At 46.5% G+C, this 16,530-nt stretch overlaps 1 protein-coding gene across 1 annotated transcript in view; it reads right to left on the bottom strand.

Moving 5' to 3' along the window:
• PYGM (glycogen phosphorylase, muscle associated) overlaps window positions 1–16,530 on the bottom strand; it is a 38,849-nt gene that overhangs the window by 7,644 nt on the left and 14,675 nt on the right. The window contains exons 6-15 of the mRNA XM_087705329.1: window positions 16,202–16,284; window positions 14,010–14,153; window positions 13,091–13,183; window positions 11,882–12,028; window positions 9,607–9,770; window positions 7,823–7,937; window positions 5,570–5,671; window positions 5,287–5,434; window positions 4,012–4,070; window positions 2,578–2,719 (exon numbers count right to left, since the gene is read on the bottom strand). Coding sequence (XP_087561455.1) covers window positions 2,578–2,719; window positions 4,012–4,070; window positions 5,287–5,434; window positions 5,570–5,671; window positions 7,823–7,937; window positions 9,607–9,770; window positions 11,882–12,028; window positions 13,091–13,183; window positions 14,010–14,153; window positions 16,202–16,284 — 1,197 coding nt within the window. The remainder of the gene's footprint in view (window positions 1–2,577; window positions 2,720–4,011; window positions 4,071–5,286; window positions 5,435–5,569; window positions 5,672–7,822; window positions 7,938–9,606; window positions 9,771–11,881; window positions 12,029–13,090; window positions 13,184–14,009; window positions 14,154–16,201; window positions 16,285–16,530) is intronic.

Raw genomic sequence — 16,530 nt, 5'->3', positions numbered from 1 at the left:
CCCTGGTATGCCCAAATATGGGAGGAGACATTCTGCTTCCTTTCTCTGTCTATCGGCTCATCACAAGAGACCATCCAGACAGAAAGCCATTATTTTTACTGTTGCCTTTGTTACATTTGTGTTGCATTTGTGCTGATAAATAAATAAAGGGAGACTAGTATAGATCTATTTCAAGCTATTCAGCTCTCATCAGCTAACCCAGGTTCGATTCCCAGTAGGGTATGGCTAGTATATAATATATATATAATTTTAATCTTTAAAAACAGAAAGAAAAACATAAGAAAAAACACAAGGCATATATAACAATATAAAGTAATTATACAGCCTTCTGTATCGGCATTCATGTTTAGCCTTTATAGTTCTTCATTCTGCATTGCCTTCCTATTGATTTTACCTTGTCTAATAATATAACAACTGATTGACCATTACCATTATATTCACATTCTCTGATTTCTCTTTCAGCTTCTGTTTTCTAGCCACATAAATTCTATTCCATATTTTGTAGAAGTCCAATTCTTCTCTTTTCTTTTCTTTTTCGTTCCATGATCATTTTGTCCATCTCTGCACATTCGAGTAGTTTTCTAATTATTGTTTCGTCTGCGGGTGTATTAATTTTTTGCCAGTTTTGTGCGAAAGCAATCCTGTCTGCAGTGAGTGTGTGTATGATTATGTATTGAGATTGTTTATCCATTTTTGGTTCTAATATTAATAAGAATGCTTCTGGTTTCAGTTCTGTTTTTCGCTCCGTAATTTCTTCCAACCATTTCCGAATTTTGCACCAGTATTTCCTTGCGATGGGGCACATCCACCACTTGGGTAGAATGTCCCAGACTTGTGGCTACATCTCCAACATTTGGGGGATAAATCTGGATACATTTTGGCCAATCTCGCTATGCCATCTATAAAACATTTTATAGGGGTTGTCTTTGTAGGCTACTGCCATCGTAAATTTATAATTTCTTTCCCATAATTTATCCCATTTTTCTAACTCTATATTATGGCCAAAGTTTCTTCCCCTGTTAATCATTGTCTCCTTTACCGTCTCTTCCTCCATTTTATATCTTAAAAGAAAATTATATAATCTAGTAATCATTTTTCCTGCCGTTCCTAATAATATTTTATTTAATTCCAATTTGTTTCTCCTGCATTCCGTATTGTTCCCGATCTTTTTTAAATCTTGCTTTAATTTGTAAATAGGGCCACCATTCCATATTTATTCCTTGTGTTTGCAGATCTTGTACTGATTTCAGTTCTCCTTTTTCATCTTAAGAGTTCTGCACAGCTTACCACTTTACTGAGATCTGTAGTATTTGGGTATATCATTGCCGCCACCATTGATAACCAGATTGGGATTTTCATGTAATGGGTCTTTTTCTATTCCCCCCCCCAGACCTTAAGCAGAGCATCCTTTGCTATGTGTCTCTGGAAGGATGAATGAGATTTATTATTTCCCTCCCAGAGGAAGCCACGCCAGCCTCGCTGGAGATCTTCTACCTCTGCCGCTCCACAAATGCAGATGAACCTCCAAGCGGCCTCAACGACCCTCCGAAAGAGGACTAACAACCGGAGGACTGGTTGAACACTGCACAGCAGTGGTGGGTTTCAAAAAGTTTTGGAACCTACTCTGTGGGTGTGGCCTCCTTTGTGGGAGTGGCTTGCCGCCCATGTGACCTGGTGGGAGTGGCTTGCCGCCCATGTGTTTTCTCTCTCTCTCTCTCTCTCTCTCTCTCTCTTTCCTTCCTTTTGTCTCTCTGTCCCTTTTTTCTTTTTTTCTTTCATCTCTCACTCTTTTTCTTTCTTTTTTCTTTTTTTATTTATTTGTTTCTTCCTTTCTTTTTCTTTCTCTCTCTCTCTGTGTCAGTCAGTCAGTCAGTCTGTCTGTCTGTCTCTGTGTGTGGGTTCTACCACAAAACCGCGGACGACAAAATCGCGGTCGACGAAAGCGCGTATGTGACGTCATCACAGCGCGACGAAAAAGATCGAAAAAGATCGAAAAATGTAAAAATAAAGCTAAAACCTTCCCCTAACCCCCCCAAACCTAACCCTAAACTTAACCCTAAACCTAACCCTAAACCTAACCCTAAACCTAACCCTTAACGTAACGAAAAACCTAACGCTAACCCTTAACCTAACGCTAAACGTAACGCTAATGCTCTAACCCTAACCCTAACCCTTAACCTAACCCTTATCTTTATGTGAATCGGCTTGCTGTAATTTAATTTTTATTTCAATTTTTCAATCTTTTTCGTCGCGTTGTGATGACATCACATACGCGATTTCGTCGACTGCGCTTTTGTGGAACGCGCTTTTGACGGGTCACGCTGTGTGTGTGTGTGTGTGTGTGTGTGTGTGTGTGTGTGAGTGGTGGGTTTCAAAAGTTTTTGGAACCTCTTCTGTAGGTGTGGCCTCCTTTCCGGGTCCACTGGTGGAACCTCTTCTAACCGGTTCGGTAGATTTGACGAACCGGTTCTACCGAATAGGTGCGAACTGGTAGGGACCCACCTCTGCTGCACGGTGTAAAGAAGGATTCCTTGACGATCCACGCCAGCAGATCCTAGCCGAAGCAAAGAGACCTACCCTTTTCAGCCAGGGAGACGCGGTAGTTTTCCAAGAAGATCATCTTCAGCCGGTCACCAACAATGGGGTCGTGGTTGACGATGTCTCCGATGGCGGTAACAAGCTTGATGATCATTTTGGCCATGTGGTAGCCAGGAGCCGCCTGTGGGGGATAAGGGGGTGGGGGGGTTAACCGGTACTTGAGAGACCGCCTTCTGCCGATTACCTCCCTAAACCGACCAATTAGATCGCACAGACTAGGCCTCCTCCGAATTCCATCAGCCAGTCAATGCCGACTGGCGACCACACGGAGGAGAGCCTCTTCTCTGCTGCTGCCCCGACCCTATGGAACGAGCTCCCCATGGAGATCCGCACCCTCACCACGATCCAGACCTTCCGCGCAGCCCTCAAGATCTGGCTCTCCCAGCAGGCCTGGGAATAGGTTTCCAATCACCCGCCCGAGTGTTTGATTGCTGAATGAAAGTTGTGTTTTATTATTATTATTTTTTTTGTTCACTAATTGTTTGTTTTGACCTTGCACTTCCCCTCCCCTGTGGTTGTAAGCCGCCCTGAGTCCCCTCAGGGAAAAGGGCGGCATATAAATCCCAATAAACCTCTAAACCTCTAAACCTCTTCCTTTGGTTTGGGGACCCTCATCCAGCTCAGAAGAGAAACACCTGTTCTGCCTACTAAGAGTTTGCAAGGAAATGCCAGGACATCTCCAGGTAATCAGAGTATCCTGACCAGAACTTGGTTCCGGAGCAGAGAATATTGGGTTAAATCAATGTTTGCCTGTCTCAGCACGTGTAAGATGTGCGGACTTCAACTCCCAGAAATCTTAGCAATGGGCTATGCTGGCTGGGGAATTCTGGGAGTTGAAGTCCACCCATATTCAAGCATGCTGACTGGGGAATTCTGGGAGTTGAAGTCCACCCATATTAAAGCATGCTGACTGGGAATTCTGGGAGTTGAAGTCCACCCATATTCAAGCATGCTGACTGGGGAATTCTGGGAGTTGAAGTCCACCCATATTCAAGCATGCTGGCTGGGGAATTCTGGGAGTTGAAGTCCACCCATATTCAAGCATGCTGGCTGGGGAATTCTGGGAGTTGAAGTCCACCCATATTAAAGTATCCTGGCTGGGGAATTCTGGGAGTTGAAGTCCATCCATATTTAAACATGCTGGCTGGGGAATTGATAACGACATCACTGGAAGTTTTTAAGAAGAGACCGGACAACCACTTATCCGGAATAGCTATAGGGTCCCCTGCTGGAGCAAGGGGTTAGACTAGAAGACCTCCAAGTTCCCCCCAAGCCCTATGATTCTTTGATTTGAAAGCTAACAGATGTTAAAAGACCAAGCAGATATTCTCTCTGTATCCCCTCATCACACCTCTGCCTTGAGTATCCCAACTCCCATCTTCCCCAACCCTGCCCTCTGCTTTCCATCCTCACCTTGCCTCCAATCATGACTGTCCGCGGCACAAAGTGTTTGTTTGGTTCTCTCTTGATTCCTGTTGGGGGGAGTAGCAGGGAGGGAGAACAGCCCACAGTCAGATGAGAAACAAAAACCAGCTTCTCTTCTGGTTTCCCGTCTCTCCCTGCGAATCCTTTCAAAGGCAGGATTCGCACGGCCAACTTAGCCAGAAGTCCTGCATTCATTGAACTCATTCCTTTACTGCTTCTGAGAAGTAGCGGTTTGGTGCAATGGGGAAGGGAGCTGTCTAGAAACTGGGTGAGGATGAGTTCTAGTCCTCACCTTAGGCATGAAAGCCAGCTGAGTTAGACTCTCTCCATCACAGTTTTATGGTGAGAAAAGTGAGGGGGGGGGGGGAGGCTTAAAGTGGACCAAGTAAAATCAAGGTGGGATATAAATCCGACAATAACGAAATAATCAATGAACCAGGCTTAGCTGAGCTGGCATAATGTGCTAGGCACAAAATAATTTGCAAAACTGAAGAGGAGCTGAGGCTTATAATGTGCCCTTGGTTGTTTGGGGATGGATGGGTGGATGGATGCAGACAAAAGGAGAAAGAAGGAAAGAAAGAAAGAAAGAAAGAGGGAAGAAGGAAGGAGAGAGAAAGGAGGGAAGGAAGGAGATAAAAGAGGAAGAAAGGAAGGAGGGAGGAGAGAGGCAGGAGGGCAGGAGGATGGAAGGAGAGAAAAAGAAGGAAGGAAGAGAAAGGAGAGAAGAAAGAAGGAGAGAAAAAGGGAGGGAGGAGAGAAAAAAGGCGGGAGGGCAGGAGAAAGAAGGAAGGAGAGAAAGAAGGAAGGAAGGAGATAAAGAGGAAGTAAGAAAGGAGAGAGATAGAGATGGAAGGAAGAAAAAAGAGAGAAGGAAGGAAAGAGAGAAAGGGAGGAAGGAGAGAAAGGGAGGAAGGAGAGAAAGGGAGGAAGGAGAAAAGCGGAGGAAAGGTAGGGAGGAAGGAGAGAAAAAGAGGTGGGAGGGCAGGAGGAAAGAAGGAAGGGAGAAAGAGGAATTAAGAAAAGAAGAAGAGAGAAGAAAGGAAAGAGAAAGAGGAAATAAAGGAAGGAAGGAGAGAAAGAGGAAGGAAGGAGAGAGGAAGGAAGGGAGGCAAGAAACAAAAGGAAGGAAGGATCTGAATTTCACCCAGAGAATACCAAATCCCACCAATGACAAAACATGGGAGAGACTCCTGAAGAAAGGGGGGGGTATTCATTCTCCCCATGTCTGTCCGCCTGTAGCCACAGCCGGAGGACGGCACTCACTGTTGTAAAGTGTGATGACATGCAGGCAGTTGAGCAGCTGCCTCTTGTACTCGTGGATCCGCTTCACCTGCACGTCGAAGAGGGAGTTGGGGTTGATCTTGACCTTGTATTCCTTCTCCAGGTAGACAGAAAACTTCAACTTGTTCTCCTAAAACCAAGGCGGGGGACGGGGTGCAACGTAAACTTTGGGCTCAACTGTAGTTGTAAGCCGAGGACTACCAGAACGTATTTGGTCCCAGCCTGGCCAAAATCACACCTCTCCCACCCACTCCCACCTCCTCACCTGTTTGATTTTGGCCACATCCCGGATAAAACCTTCGTCATCCACAAAATTGAGAAGTTTCTTCAGCTGATCCAGATCAGAGATGTAGTCTTCTCCGATGCGCTAGAGAGGAAGTTACAGAAAGCAAAATTAGATTAGACTGGATGATTAGATTAGATGAGATTAGAATTCTTTGTTGGCCAAGTGTGATTGGACACATAAAGAATTTGTCTTTGGTGCAGATGCTCTCGGTGTACGTAAAAGAAAAGATATATTCGTTACAAATCATAAGGTACAACACTTAATAATAGCCATAGGGTATAAATAAATCAAATCATACTAGATTTATTGTTTTTATATGAGGTTTTATATTCCGTAGGCTGCCTTGAGTCACGATGTGCGAATAGGTGGCAATATAAACTCCATAAATTCATAAACAAATGCATAAATTCATAAATAAGTAAATAAATAAATATTTTAAAAAAATGAAAAACCCCTCATTGCTCCTGCAGGCATATTTCAGCTTCTACATACGATTCCTTTCCCTGTATTGGATACCTCAGACAGTCAGAAAACAAACCCAACAACAAAAAATGCTTTTAAGTGGTTTTGGTTCCCCCAACATGCAAGACTACAACTGTCCTTTTGGGGGGGGGGGTCACAGGAAACAGGAGTCCCACTGCATCTATTCAGTGAGAACAATTAACCAGTGGAACAGCTTGCCACCAGAAAGTGTGGGTGCTCCATCACTGGATGCTTTTAAGAAAAGATTGGCCATTTGTACAGAACGGTATAAAAGGGCTCCTGCTTGAGAAGGAGGTTGGACTAGAAGACCTCTAGGGTCCTTTCCAACCCTGTTACCCTGTTAACCATATGATTAAAATATTTGGGAATTGCTAAGCAGCAACCATTAGATGCAAGTTTCAACACCCAACACTCAACAGAAGCTTCACGCCATCTGCAAACCATGCTTTTATAACCAATCTTCATCAAACAAACCACAATGGGCTGGCTGAACTGTAAACCATGATTGACAATCTATAATCGGTATAGACAAGAGCCTAACTCCGAATGCAAATCAACTTAGCATCTTAAACAGAGTTTATGCAACCAATTGGTTTCAATTTGAACCGCATCATTTCATTAATCATTCGCTTTGATTTCAACCAAATCGAATTAACCTAATTTAATTTGTTGGTGTTAACTGCCTGCCGTTTGGAGAAAAGTTTAAAAAAAATAAAAAAAATAGGAAGGGAAATTCATGGCCAGAACAGATATTTTGGGGAAAGCGCATAGAAAATCTTTTGCAGATAAAAAGTTTAGTGACTAAAACTCCTTGCTTGATCTCATGACACTCTGGGCTAATTTTGGCCTAATTGCTTTCTCTCAATCCTGCTGCCTGGAATTCAACATCTACAAGAAAAAATAGGCTATAAATAAACAAATCAATATTAGGGAAAACTGCCAATGGGAAAGGAAGTGACTGTTTTAATGGATTATTTCATTTTTTAAAAAAAAGGAAATTATTAAAAACCACAGGAGCAAATAGCTATTAAGGAAGGTCGTAAACCAATTTATATTGATTGGTCCATTTTTACTCTCCACCACTTCCAGGCTAAAAACCATCATAAATTTGCCCCCAAATAATAGTATTTTGGAGATGAGCTAAGAATGGATTGTGGCGGTGATGGGGTTTTATTACTGTTGTGGCTAGCACGGCTGGCAACAAATTCGGACAGTGAGGAGGTTGGGGAGGAACACGGGCCAGTCCTGGAGTCTGGGGAAGGCTCTGATGAGGACTCTGGGTCGGAGGCAGAGAGGGGGGCACAGTTATATGTCAGTTATCAGCTGCCTTCAGAGTCAGACATCAGTGAGGCAGAAGAACAGGTGGAGCCTGTTCCCAGTATGCACATGCACAGAGTTGCCAGACAAGGGAACAGGTAAAGAACAGGGATCGACTCGGGAGGAATGAATGGCCCCTCCCAGAGGAAATCAAAGAGGAGCGAAAGGGGAGTGGAGTTTGCAGGAGACCATTAGTTCGCTTAATCGGTTCGTGACTCTCCGAGACTCCTGGCCAAGTTTTGCAGAGATCAGCCTGGCAGCTCTCCAAGCCAGATAAGGTCTGTGACCGTAAATCCTCCCTTGAAAAACTTTGCTGGATGTGAATGAGCAGAATTCAGAGTCAATTAATAAAAGGTGTTTTTTTTTGTCGGGACAACAAGGAGTTTGCTTCATACTCTTGGGAAGCCTCAGTCAGAATAATTACAGGCTCACCTCAGCTATAATCTCAGCCAGTCCAGGGTTGCATAAAACCAGCCACCGACGGGGCGTGATGCCGTTGGTTTTGTTCTGGAACTTGTGTGGTTCAAATTCGTAGAAATCTTTAAACCTAGGGAAGAGAGTGGCAATAAGGAGAGAGATCTACGCAGAGCAGGGGAAACAATTTCCGTTTGGCAAAAGGGCAGACGAAGATGGGAAAAGAAGAAGAAATAAAATTTTCTTTCTGGAGAAGGCAAAGAATTATCCACTATTGGGGCTGCGTTTGGATTCTAAGATAAAGGTCAAGGTTCCCCTTGCACACATGTGCTAATCTTTCCCGACTCTAGGGGGCAGTGCTCATCTCTCTTTCAAAGCCGAAGAGGCAGCGCTGTCCGAAGACGTCTCCGTGGTCATGTGGCCAGCATGACTTAACGCTGAAAGCGCATGGAACACTGTTACCTTCCCACCAAAGGTGGTTCCTATTTTTCTACTTGCATTTTTTATGTGCTTTCGAACTGCTAGGCTGGCAGAAGCTGGGACAAGGGACAGAAGCTCACTCTGTTATGCGGCGCTAGGGATTCGAACCGCCAAACTGCCGACCCATCTGATCAACAAGCTCAGTGTCTTAGCCACTGAGCCACCGCGGCACTGGATTCTGTAAATGTCTGAGAACCCGGATTGTTGTTGGGGGCAATATGCTGACTCTGTAAACCGCTTAGAGAGGGCTGAAAAGCCCATGAAGCGGTATATAAGTCTAACTGCTATTGCTATTGCTATAAATGCAATTCACATTTTCCCAAACTTGATTTAATTGTGTAGTCCGGGATCCTCCTCTTATCCTTAAATAAAGAATCTTAATCAGAATCTTCATCTTAACTATAGTGTTAGCTAGGATCCTCGTTGTAATCTTAACTAAAATCTGGCTTAGAATATTTTTCTTCAATTATAGAGTTAGCCAGGATCCTGATCTTAGCCTTAATTCAAATCTTAATTAGAAATTTTGTCTTTGACTAACCCTTCCAACCGTTTTTCACGCTTATAACCACTGCAACATTACAATGATCACTTGATCAAAATTAAACTGCTTGGCAACTGACTCCTATTAATGACGGCTGTTGGGTCCCAGAATCATGTGATCCCCTTTTGCGACCTCCTGACAAGCAAAATCAATGGGGAAGCCAGATCCACTTAATAACTGTGCTACTAACAGCCGCAATGATTCACTTAACAACCGTGGCAAGAAAGGTTGCAAAATGGGACAAAACTCACTTAACAAATGTCTTGCTTAGCAACATTCTTTTTAGGCTCCAATTGTGGTCGTACGTTGAGGACAGCCTGTATTACAGCAGCTGCAGAGTTGTGTGACACTCGGCCTGTATTTATGACGGTGGCCGTGTGATCCGCTTTTGCGACCCTCTGACAAGCAAAGCCCATGGGGAAGCCAAATTCACTTAACGACCATGTTACTAACTCAACAACCGCAGTGATTCCACTTAACAACTGAAAGGCAAAACTCAACATCGGTCTTGTTGAACCATGGAAATTTTGGGCTCAGTTGGTCCTACGTCAAGGACCTTCTATATTCCGGCACCTGTTCAGTTTCAAGAGAAGAGAGCTAACCCTTTTTGTTCCTTCCGGTTGCACTTTCGTGGGCTGCACAACCCTTCTTTTGCACAAGAGAGTCCATTGTGCCAGGTTTGCACAAGGGTCCAGTCTGCTCTCCTCTTGTTTGTCCCCCGATGGTGGGAGAAATCCCCCTCCCGCACTCCCCCCATCTCGCTGGGACTCCAGATACCTACACGGTGGCCTTCAGGATCTCAGAATGGATCCAGGCGACTCCGTTGACCGCATGGGAGCCCACGATGCAGAGGTGTGCCATGTTGATCCGTTTGACGCTGCCTTCTTCCACCATGGACATACGGCGCATCCGGTCGAGGTCTCCCGGGAAGGTGGCATAGACTCTCTGCAGAAGACATGGACAGACAGACAGACACACACACACACACACCGCAAAGACGCTGTTAGGGCAATCGTTGCAAATGACCAGATTCACACACAGCCTTGTGTGTGCCTTTGCACGGTTATTTTATGTTGTGGGAATGCAACCGTGATCCCTGGAAACAGCTGGAGAACACGAGGCCTCCTTGAGGGACCCAAAGAGAAGGCAGGAGAAAGAAGAGAACAGAGAGCCAGCTGGAATGGAGTAGCTAAGCAATGGGTTTGGCTGGCTGGCTGGCTGTCCAGGTCCTTAGAACACACAATAACAGACTTGGAAGGGACCTTGGAGGTCTTCTAGTCCAACCCACTGCTGAAGCAGGAGACACTATAACGTTTCGGATAAATGGGTGTCCAACTTCTTCTTTAAAATATCTGATGATGGAACACCCCCCAACTTCTGAAGCCAAACTATTGCTTGACGCCTCTCTCTGTTGGGAATTTTTCCTTAATTCTAGGTTGCTTCTCTCCTGGGTTAATTTCCATCCATTGTTTCTTGCCTTGCCTTCTGGTGCTTTGGAAAATAGGTTGATCCCCCTCTTCTTTGTAGCAGCCCCTTAAATGTTGGGAAACTGCTGTCGTATCTCCCCTGAAAGGTAAAGGTTCCCCTCGCACATCTGTGCTAGTTGTTCTCGATTCTAGGGGGCAGCGCTAATCGTCGTTTCAAAGCCAAAACGACAGCGCTGTCTGTTGTCATGTGGCCAGCATGACTCAACGCCGAAGGCACACGGAACGCTGTTCCCTTCCCACCAAAGGTGGTTCCTATTTTTCTACTTGCATTTTTTACCTGCTTTCGAACTGCTAGGTTGGCAGAAGCTGGGACAAGTCACGGGAGCTCACTCCGTTACGGGGTGCTGGGGATTCGAACCGCTGAACTGCTTACCTTCCTGATCGACAAGCTCAACGTCTTAGCCACTGAGCCCCTGCGTCCCTTATCTTCCCTAGACATGCCCAATTCCACAACCGCTCTTGGTATGTTTTAAGAGCCATGGTGGCAGTGGTTAGATTGCAGTACTGCAGGCGACTTCTGCTGACTGCCAGCAGTTCGAGTCTGACCATGCTCAAGATTGACTCATCCTTCCAAGGTGGGTAAAAGGAGGACCCAGATTGTTAGGGGCAATGGGCTGACTCTGTAAACCACTTAGAGAGGGCTGAAAAGCTCTGTGAAGTGGTATGTAAGTCCCTTTGGGGCTTTGGGCCAGAAGGTTGGGGCAAGAGATCATCTGGTGCTTTGGAGAATAGGTTTATCCTTTCTGTGGCAGCCCCTCAAATATTGGAAGATGCTCTCATGTCTCCCCTGGTCCTTCTCTTCACTAGACTAGCCAGGCCCAGTTCCTGCAGCTGTTTATCATATGTTGTAGCCTCCATTCTTCTAATCCTCTTTGTTGCTCTTCTCTGCGCTCTTTCCAGAGTCTCCACATTTGTTTAAATAGCGTGGCGACCAAAACTGGACTCAGTCTTCCCAAGTGTGGCCTTAGCAAGGCCTTCTAAAGTGGAACTAACTGTTGTAATGAAGAGGAAAAGTCTTTTGACAAAAAGAAAATAAAAAAGTAGGAGATGTTGTAATATAGTTCCTTGTGTAGGCGTAGCGGTCACCCATGGCACAGTTCATACCAGGGCATGCAGAGCCACGCTGAACCACACAGGAGAAAACAAACTCCTAAAACTCCATAACATCCTGATAGTTCATAACATAACATCCTGAGATGTGCCCTACCAATGACGCCCAGGATTTGACCATATATAGACAGAACTTCCCTGAGCAGTAGATTAGAAATTGTACTTTTACAGGCTGTTTTTAATCACATGCTATTGCTCCTCCTGCCTTTGTCCTATCTCAATAAAAGGGGCTCTCAGACCCCCAATCTGGGTCGCTCCATCCCGAGAAAGATCGTGTCCTGTCTTTTCTCCACATTGGCCTCATGGACGAACCACGGGAACGTTACAACTAACCCTTACACCTGATTTTGATCCTATATCCCTATCCAGGAGCAGTCTACCTTGATCTATCGGACTGCCCAAAATATGAGACATTCGGCCCCAATGAACCTTCCGGGGGGGGGGGGGGATTGCACTCACATCGAGGAAACGCTGGTTGATTTCATAGATGATCTCCAAGTGACGCGGCAGGAGGGTCTCAAAGAGGTGGACAGGCCAGCGCTCCAGCGCCTCTGGCAGCACGGTGTGGTTGGTGTATGCGCAGGTGCGCACGGTGACATCCCAGGCCTGCAATGCGGAGAGAGAGAGCAAAGCTTGTTTCAGAGGCACATCGTTTGCAAACATTGTAAAAAACCCAGTGCAATACTGCAAGTGACTTCTGCTGACTGCCGGCTGCCTGCAATTTGACATTTTGAATCTCACCAGGCTGAAGGTTGACTCGGCCTTCTGTCCTTCACAGGTGGGTAAAATGAGGACCCAGATTATAAACCGTGGAGAGAGGGGCTGTAAAGCACTATGAAGCGGTATATAAGTCTAAGCGCTATTGCTATTTTTTCCTCCCTTCCTTCCTTCCTTCCTTCCTTCCTTCCTTCCTCCCTCCCTCCCTCCCTCCCTCCCTCCCTCCCTCCCTTCCTTCCTTCCTGTTAAAATGCAGGATTGCAGCCTAACTCTGCTCACAGTCAGGAGTTTAGCCACCAGCTCAAGGGTGACTAAATCTTCTGTCCTTCTAAAGTGGGTAAAATGAGGACCCAGATTGTTGGGGGCAAGAGGCTGACTCTGTAAATTGCTTAGAGAGGGCTATGAACCACTGTAAAGTGGTATATAAGTCTAAGTGCTATTGCTATTTTTCCTTCCTTCCTTCCTTCCTTCCTTCCTTCCTTCCTTCCTTCCTTCCCTCCCTCCCTCCCTCCCTCCTTCCTTCCTTCCCTCCCTCCCTCCCTCCCTCCTTCCTTCCTTCCTTCCTTCCTCCCTCCCTCCCTCCCTCCCTCCCTCCCTCCCTCCCTTCCTTCCTGTTAAAATGCAGGATTGCAGCCTAAACTCTGCTCACAGTCTGGAGTTTAGCCACCAGCTCAAGGTGACTAAATCTTCTGTCCTTCTAAAGTGGGTAAAATGAGGACCCAGGTTGTTGGGGGCAAGAGGCAGACTCTGTAAATTGCTTAGAGAGGGCTATGAACCACTGTAAAGTGGTATATAAGTCTAAGTGCTATTGCTATTTTCCCTCCCTTCCTTCCTTCCTTCCTTCCCTCCCTCCCTCCCTCCCTCCCTCCTTCCTTCCTTCCTTCCTTCCCTCCTTCCTTCCTTCCATCCATCAATGCCTAAGGTTTTTTTTGTCAAATTACAGATTCTTACCTTATCCCAATCCAGCTTCTCAATATCCATCAAAATCCTCATCAGCTCTGGGATGGCCAGCGAAGGGTGTGTGTCATTGAGTTGAATGGCGACCTGCAGTTGTCAAAACACAACAAAACCGAGGGAATGGTGGGAACTTAAAGCCCTCCAAGGTCCCTTCCAAGCGGCATTGTCATTTCAGCTGTCCTTAGCCCATTTTACAGCTGAGAAGGCTGAGCTCCAAATTCCCCAATAAATCCAGAATAATTCCTCAAAGCTTCTGCTGCTAATCTCCCTCTGAACAAAAGAAGCAGCCCCAACTCTCCATCCAGCTGGGTGTGACCCATCTTGAACCCTCTAGGCCTGTTCCCAGTGTGCGCATGCGCAGAGTTGCACAGACGAAGGGAACAGCTAAAGAACAGGGGTCAATTTGGGAGTAAAATCACAGGTGGACGGTGAATGGCCCCTCCCAGAGGAAATAAAAGAGGAGCGAAAGGGGAATGGAGTTTGCAGGAGAAACAATTAGTTCGCTTCATTGGCTCGTGACTCTCCGAGACTCCTGGCCAAGTTTTGCAGATATCAGCTTGGCAGCTCTCCAAGCCAGATAAGGTCTGTGACTATAAATCCTCCCTTGAAAAACTTTGCTGGATGTGAATGAGTAGAATTCACCGTCAATTAATAAAAGGGGTTTTTGTCGGGACCAGGAGTTTGCTTCAGGCTCTCGGGAAGCCTCGGTCAGAACACAAAAGAGGAGAGGAGAAACGGGACTCTAAAGCTGAAAAGGGAGCTGAATCAAAACTGACCACCCCCCGCGATGGGGTCTCCACTGGTTCCCTGAAAAACTGCCCCCCCCCCAGGCTTATCCGGTGAGCTTTCCCACCCACTAAACCTCCTGGGACACAAGATTGGCAGATGCGCCACAAACTGCCTTGTTGAGTACCTTGTCTGGGAAAGCGTCGAAGGAGGTGCGGACAGGATCGCGGCTGCCAAACTTGGAGGATTTGAACCGGCGGATGATATCTTGAAGCGTGGCGGCCACCACGAAATACTCCTGCTTCAGACGCAGCTCTTTGCCTTCGAAGAACTGCGGAGAGAAAGGACAGACATCAACCTATTATTGCTGGCAGCAGAATCGGACAGTGAGGAGGTTGGGGAGGAACATGGGCCAGTCCTGGGGGCTGAGGAAAGCTCAGTTGAGGGCTCTCCGTCGGAGGCCGAGAGGGAGTTAGACGGCAGTGAGGCAGAGGAACAGCTGGAGCCTGTTCCCACTGTGCGAATGCGCAGAGCAGCCAGAAGACAAGAACAGCTCAGAAAGCAGGGTCGACTTGGGAGGAAAGCCACACCTTGGAGGTGATTGGCCCCTCCCAGAGGAGACAAAAGAGGAGTGAATGGGGAGGGGGCTTTTGCAGGAAACAATCCGTCCCTTCGGTCGTTTCAAGAGTGGAAAGTTCTGTTTGTGACTATAAGAGACTCTGTGCCAAGTTTTTGCCTTGCCCTGCGGTTGGAAACTAGTTATCTGGCAGCTCTCCGAGCGAGATAAGGTTCGTGTGGATAAACATTCCTCAGAAAGACTGTTTGCCAAGCCTTGCTGGCTGGGAATGAAAGGAACTCACAGTCATTTAAATAAAAGAAGTTTTGCAAGGACTCTGCTTCATGCTTTCTAAGGCGTACCTATTCTCCAAAGCACCTGAAGGCAGGAGAAGGAGCAATGGATGGGGAAAGATTGTCTATGGAGAGTCTCAATCCTGGTTGTCCCAAAGTTGCTTTTTTCAAGAGGCAACCGGACTTTCTGGCTTTTCTTTGAAGAGGTTTCGCTTCTCGTCCAAGAAGCTTCTTCAAAGAAAATCCAGGAAGTCCAATTGCCTCTTGGGGAAAAAAAAACACCTTTGGGACAATGGATGGAAACTAATCAAGGAGAGAAGCAACCTGAAATCAAGGAGAAATTTCCTGACAGTTAGAACAATTAACCAGTGGAACACCTTGCTACCAGAAGTTGTGGGTGCTCCATCACTGGAGGTTTGTAATAGCAGTAGCAATAGCAATAGCAATAGCAGTAGACTTATATACCGCTTCATAGGCCTTTCAGGCCTCTCTAAGCGGTTTACAGAGAGTCAGCATATTGCCCCCAACAATCTGGGTCCTCATTTTACCCACCTCGGAAGGATGGAAGGCTGAGTCAACCCTGAGCCGGTGAGATTTGAACCGCTGACCTGCTGATCTAGCAGTAGCCTGCAGTGCTGCATTTAACCACTGCGCCACCTTGGCTCTTCTAAGAGTAATTTTGTAAGAAGAGACTGGACAGCCATCCTTCTGAAATGCCAGGGGAATGGGCTAGAACAAGGCTCCCCAACTTTTCGGACCTCAGGGACCACTAAATTCATAATTTTAAATCCCGCAGACCACTAATATGATTTGGCTAATGAATGGCTGGGTGGGCGTGGCCAACTTGATGTCACTCATGTCAAGGGGCGCCTCGCCAGCCTCTGCTCGCCCCTCCCCTCCCAGCCCTTCCTCGCCTGCCCACCGGGGCTCCTTAGGGCCCCAACAGGAAGCAGTTGCTTTAGCGAAGCAGCCACCAGGAGAAAGAGTTGGCAAAACAGCTCAGTTCAAATTGGATCTGACCGAGAAGGAGGCTCAGCAGAAGCACCTCACTGAGGACTAGGAGCATAGGCTTTCCAAGCAGAGGGGAGACCTGTGGGAGTTGCAAGGCCAGGTACTGGTGCCTGGAGGCTCAGTGGGCTGAGATGGTCAGCCAGTTCCAGGCCGTGATGCAGTCCCATTGGAACGAGGCCCTCCGGCTGTTCTCCACCAGCGGTGCTTCCCTCCAGCCTTCGCCCAAAGCCCCCCACCAGGAGGCCGAAGCAGACCCCAAGTCGGAATTTCTACCCCGCTCCGACCCTCCCAAAAAGACCCCAAAGGGGGAGACTCTCTGCAGCAACACAAGCGTCCATTGCACGTATCCAGCCCAGGGCCCATAGTTTGAGGACCCCTGATTTAGTGCAATATAAAAAAGGCAAATCTTTTTTCTGCGGACCACCAAAACTTTCTTGTGGATCACCAGTTGGTGACCGCTGATTTAAATATTCCCTGGCACATTCGGGGGGGGGGGGAATAATAGAAAAAGATACTTACATTATCATTGGGATACAGAACACGGGAAATGTTTTCTGCCAGATTTCGGTCCAGCACAGCCTGGATGTAGCCACCCACATTGACTGAAGAAGGAAAGATTTAAAAAAAAAAATGGAGAGGAAAGAATAGGTTAATATAGTTTAATAAACCATAGGAAGCCTCAAAATTAAAATGAAAAGATCATTAGGACTAGAAACACAGCCTTCTTGGTGTTGGTGCCACCTCTAAACCAAGTTTGGTTCGGGGTCATGTTTCTGAGTTTATCACGTCTATTTAAATCGAAGTTTCCCAACCGTGGCAACTTTAAGGTGAATGGGCTTCAATTAACA

Source organism: Thamnophis sirtalis, unplaced genomic scaffold (assembly GCF_051295495.1).
Source record: "Thamnophis sirtalis isolate CommonGarterSnake01/CBP01778 unplaced genomic scaffold, rThaSir2_p1.2 scaffold_2, whole genome shotgun sequence".
NCBI lineage: Eukaryota > Metazoa > Chordata > Lepidosauria > Squamata > Natricidae > Thamnophis > Thamnophis sirtalis.
Note: the sequence above shows the minus strand (reverse complement) of the source record. Positions and strands in the feature narration are given on the sequence as shown.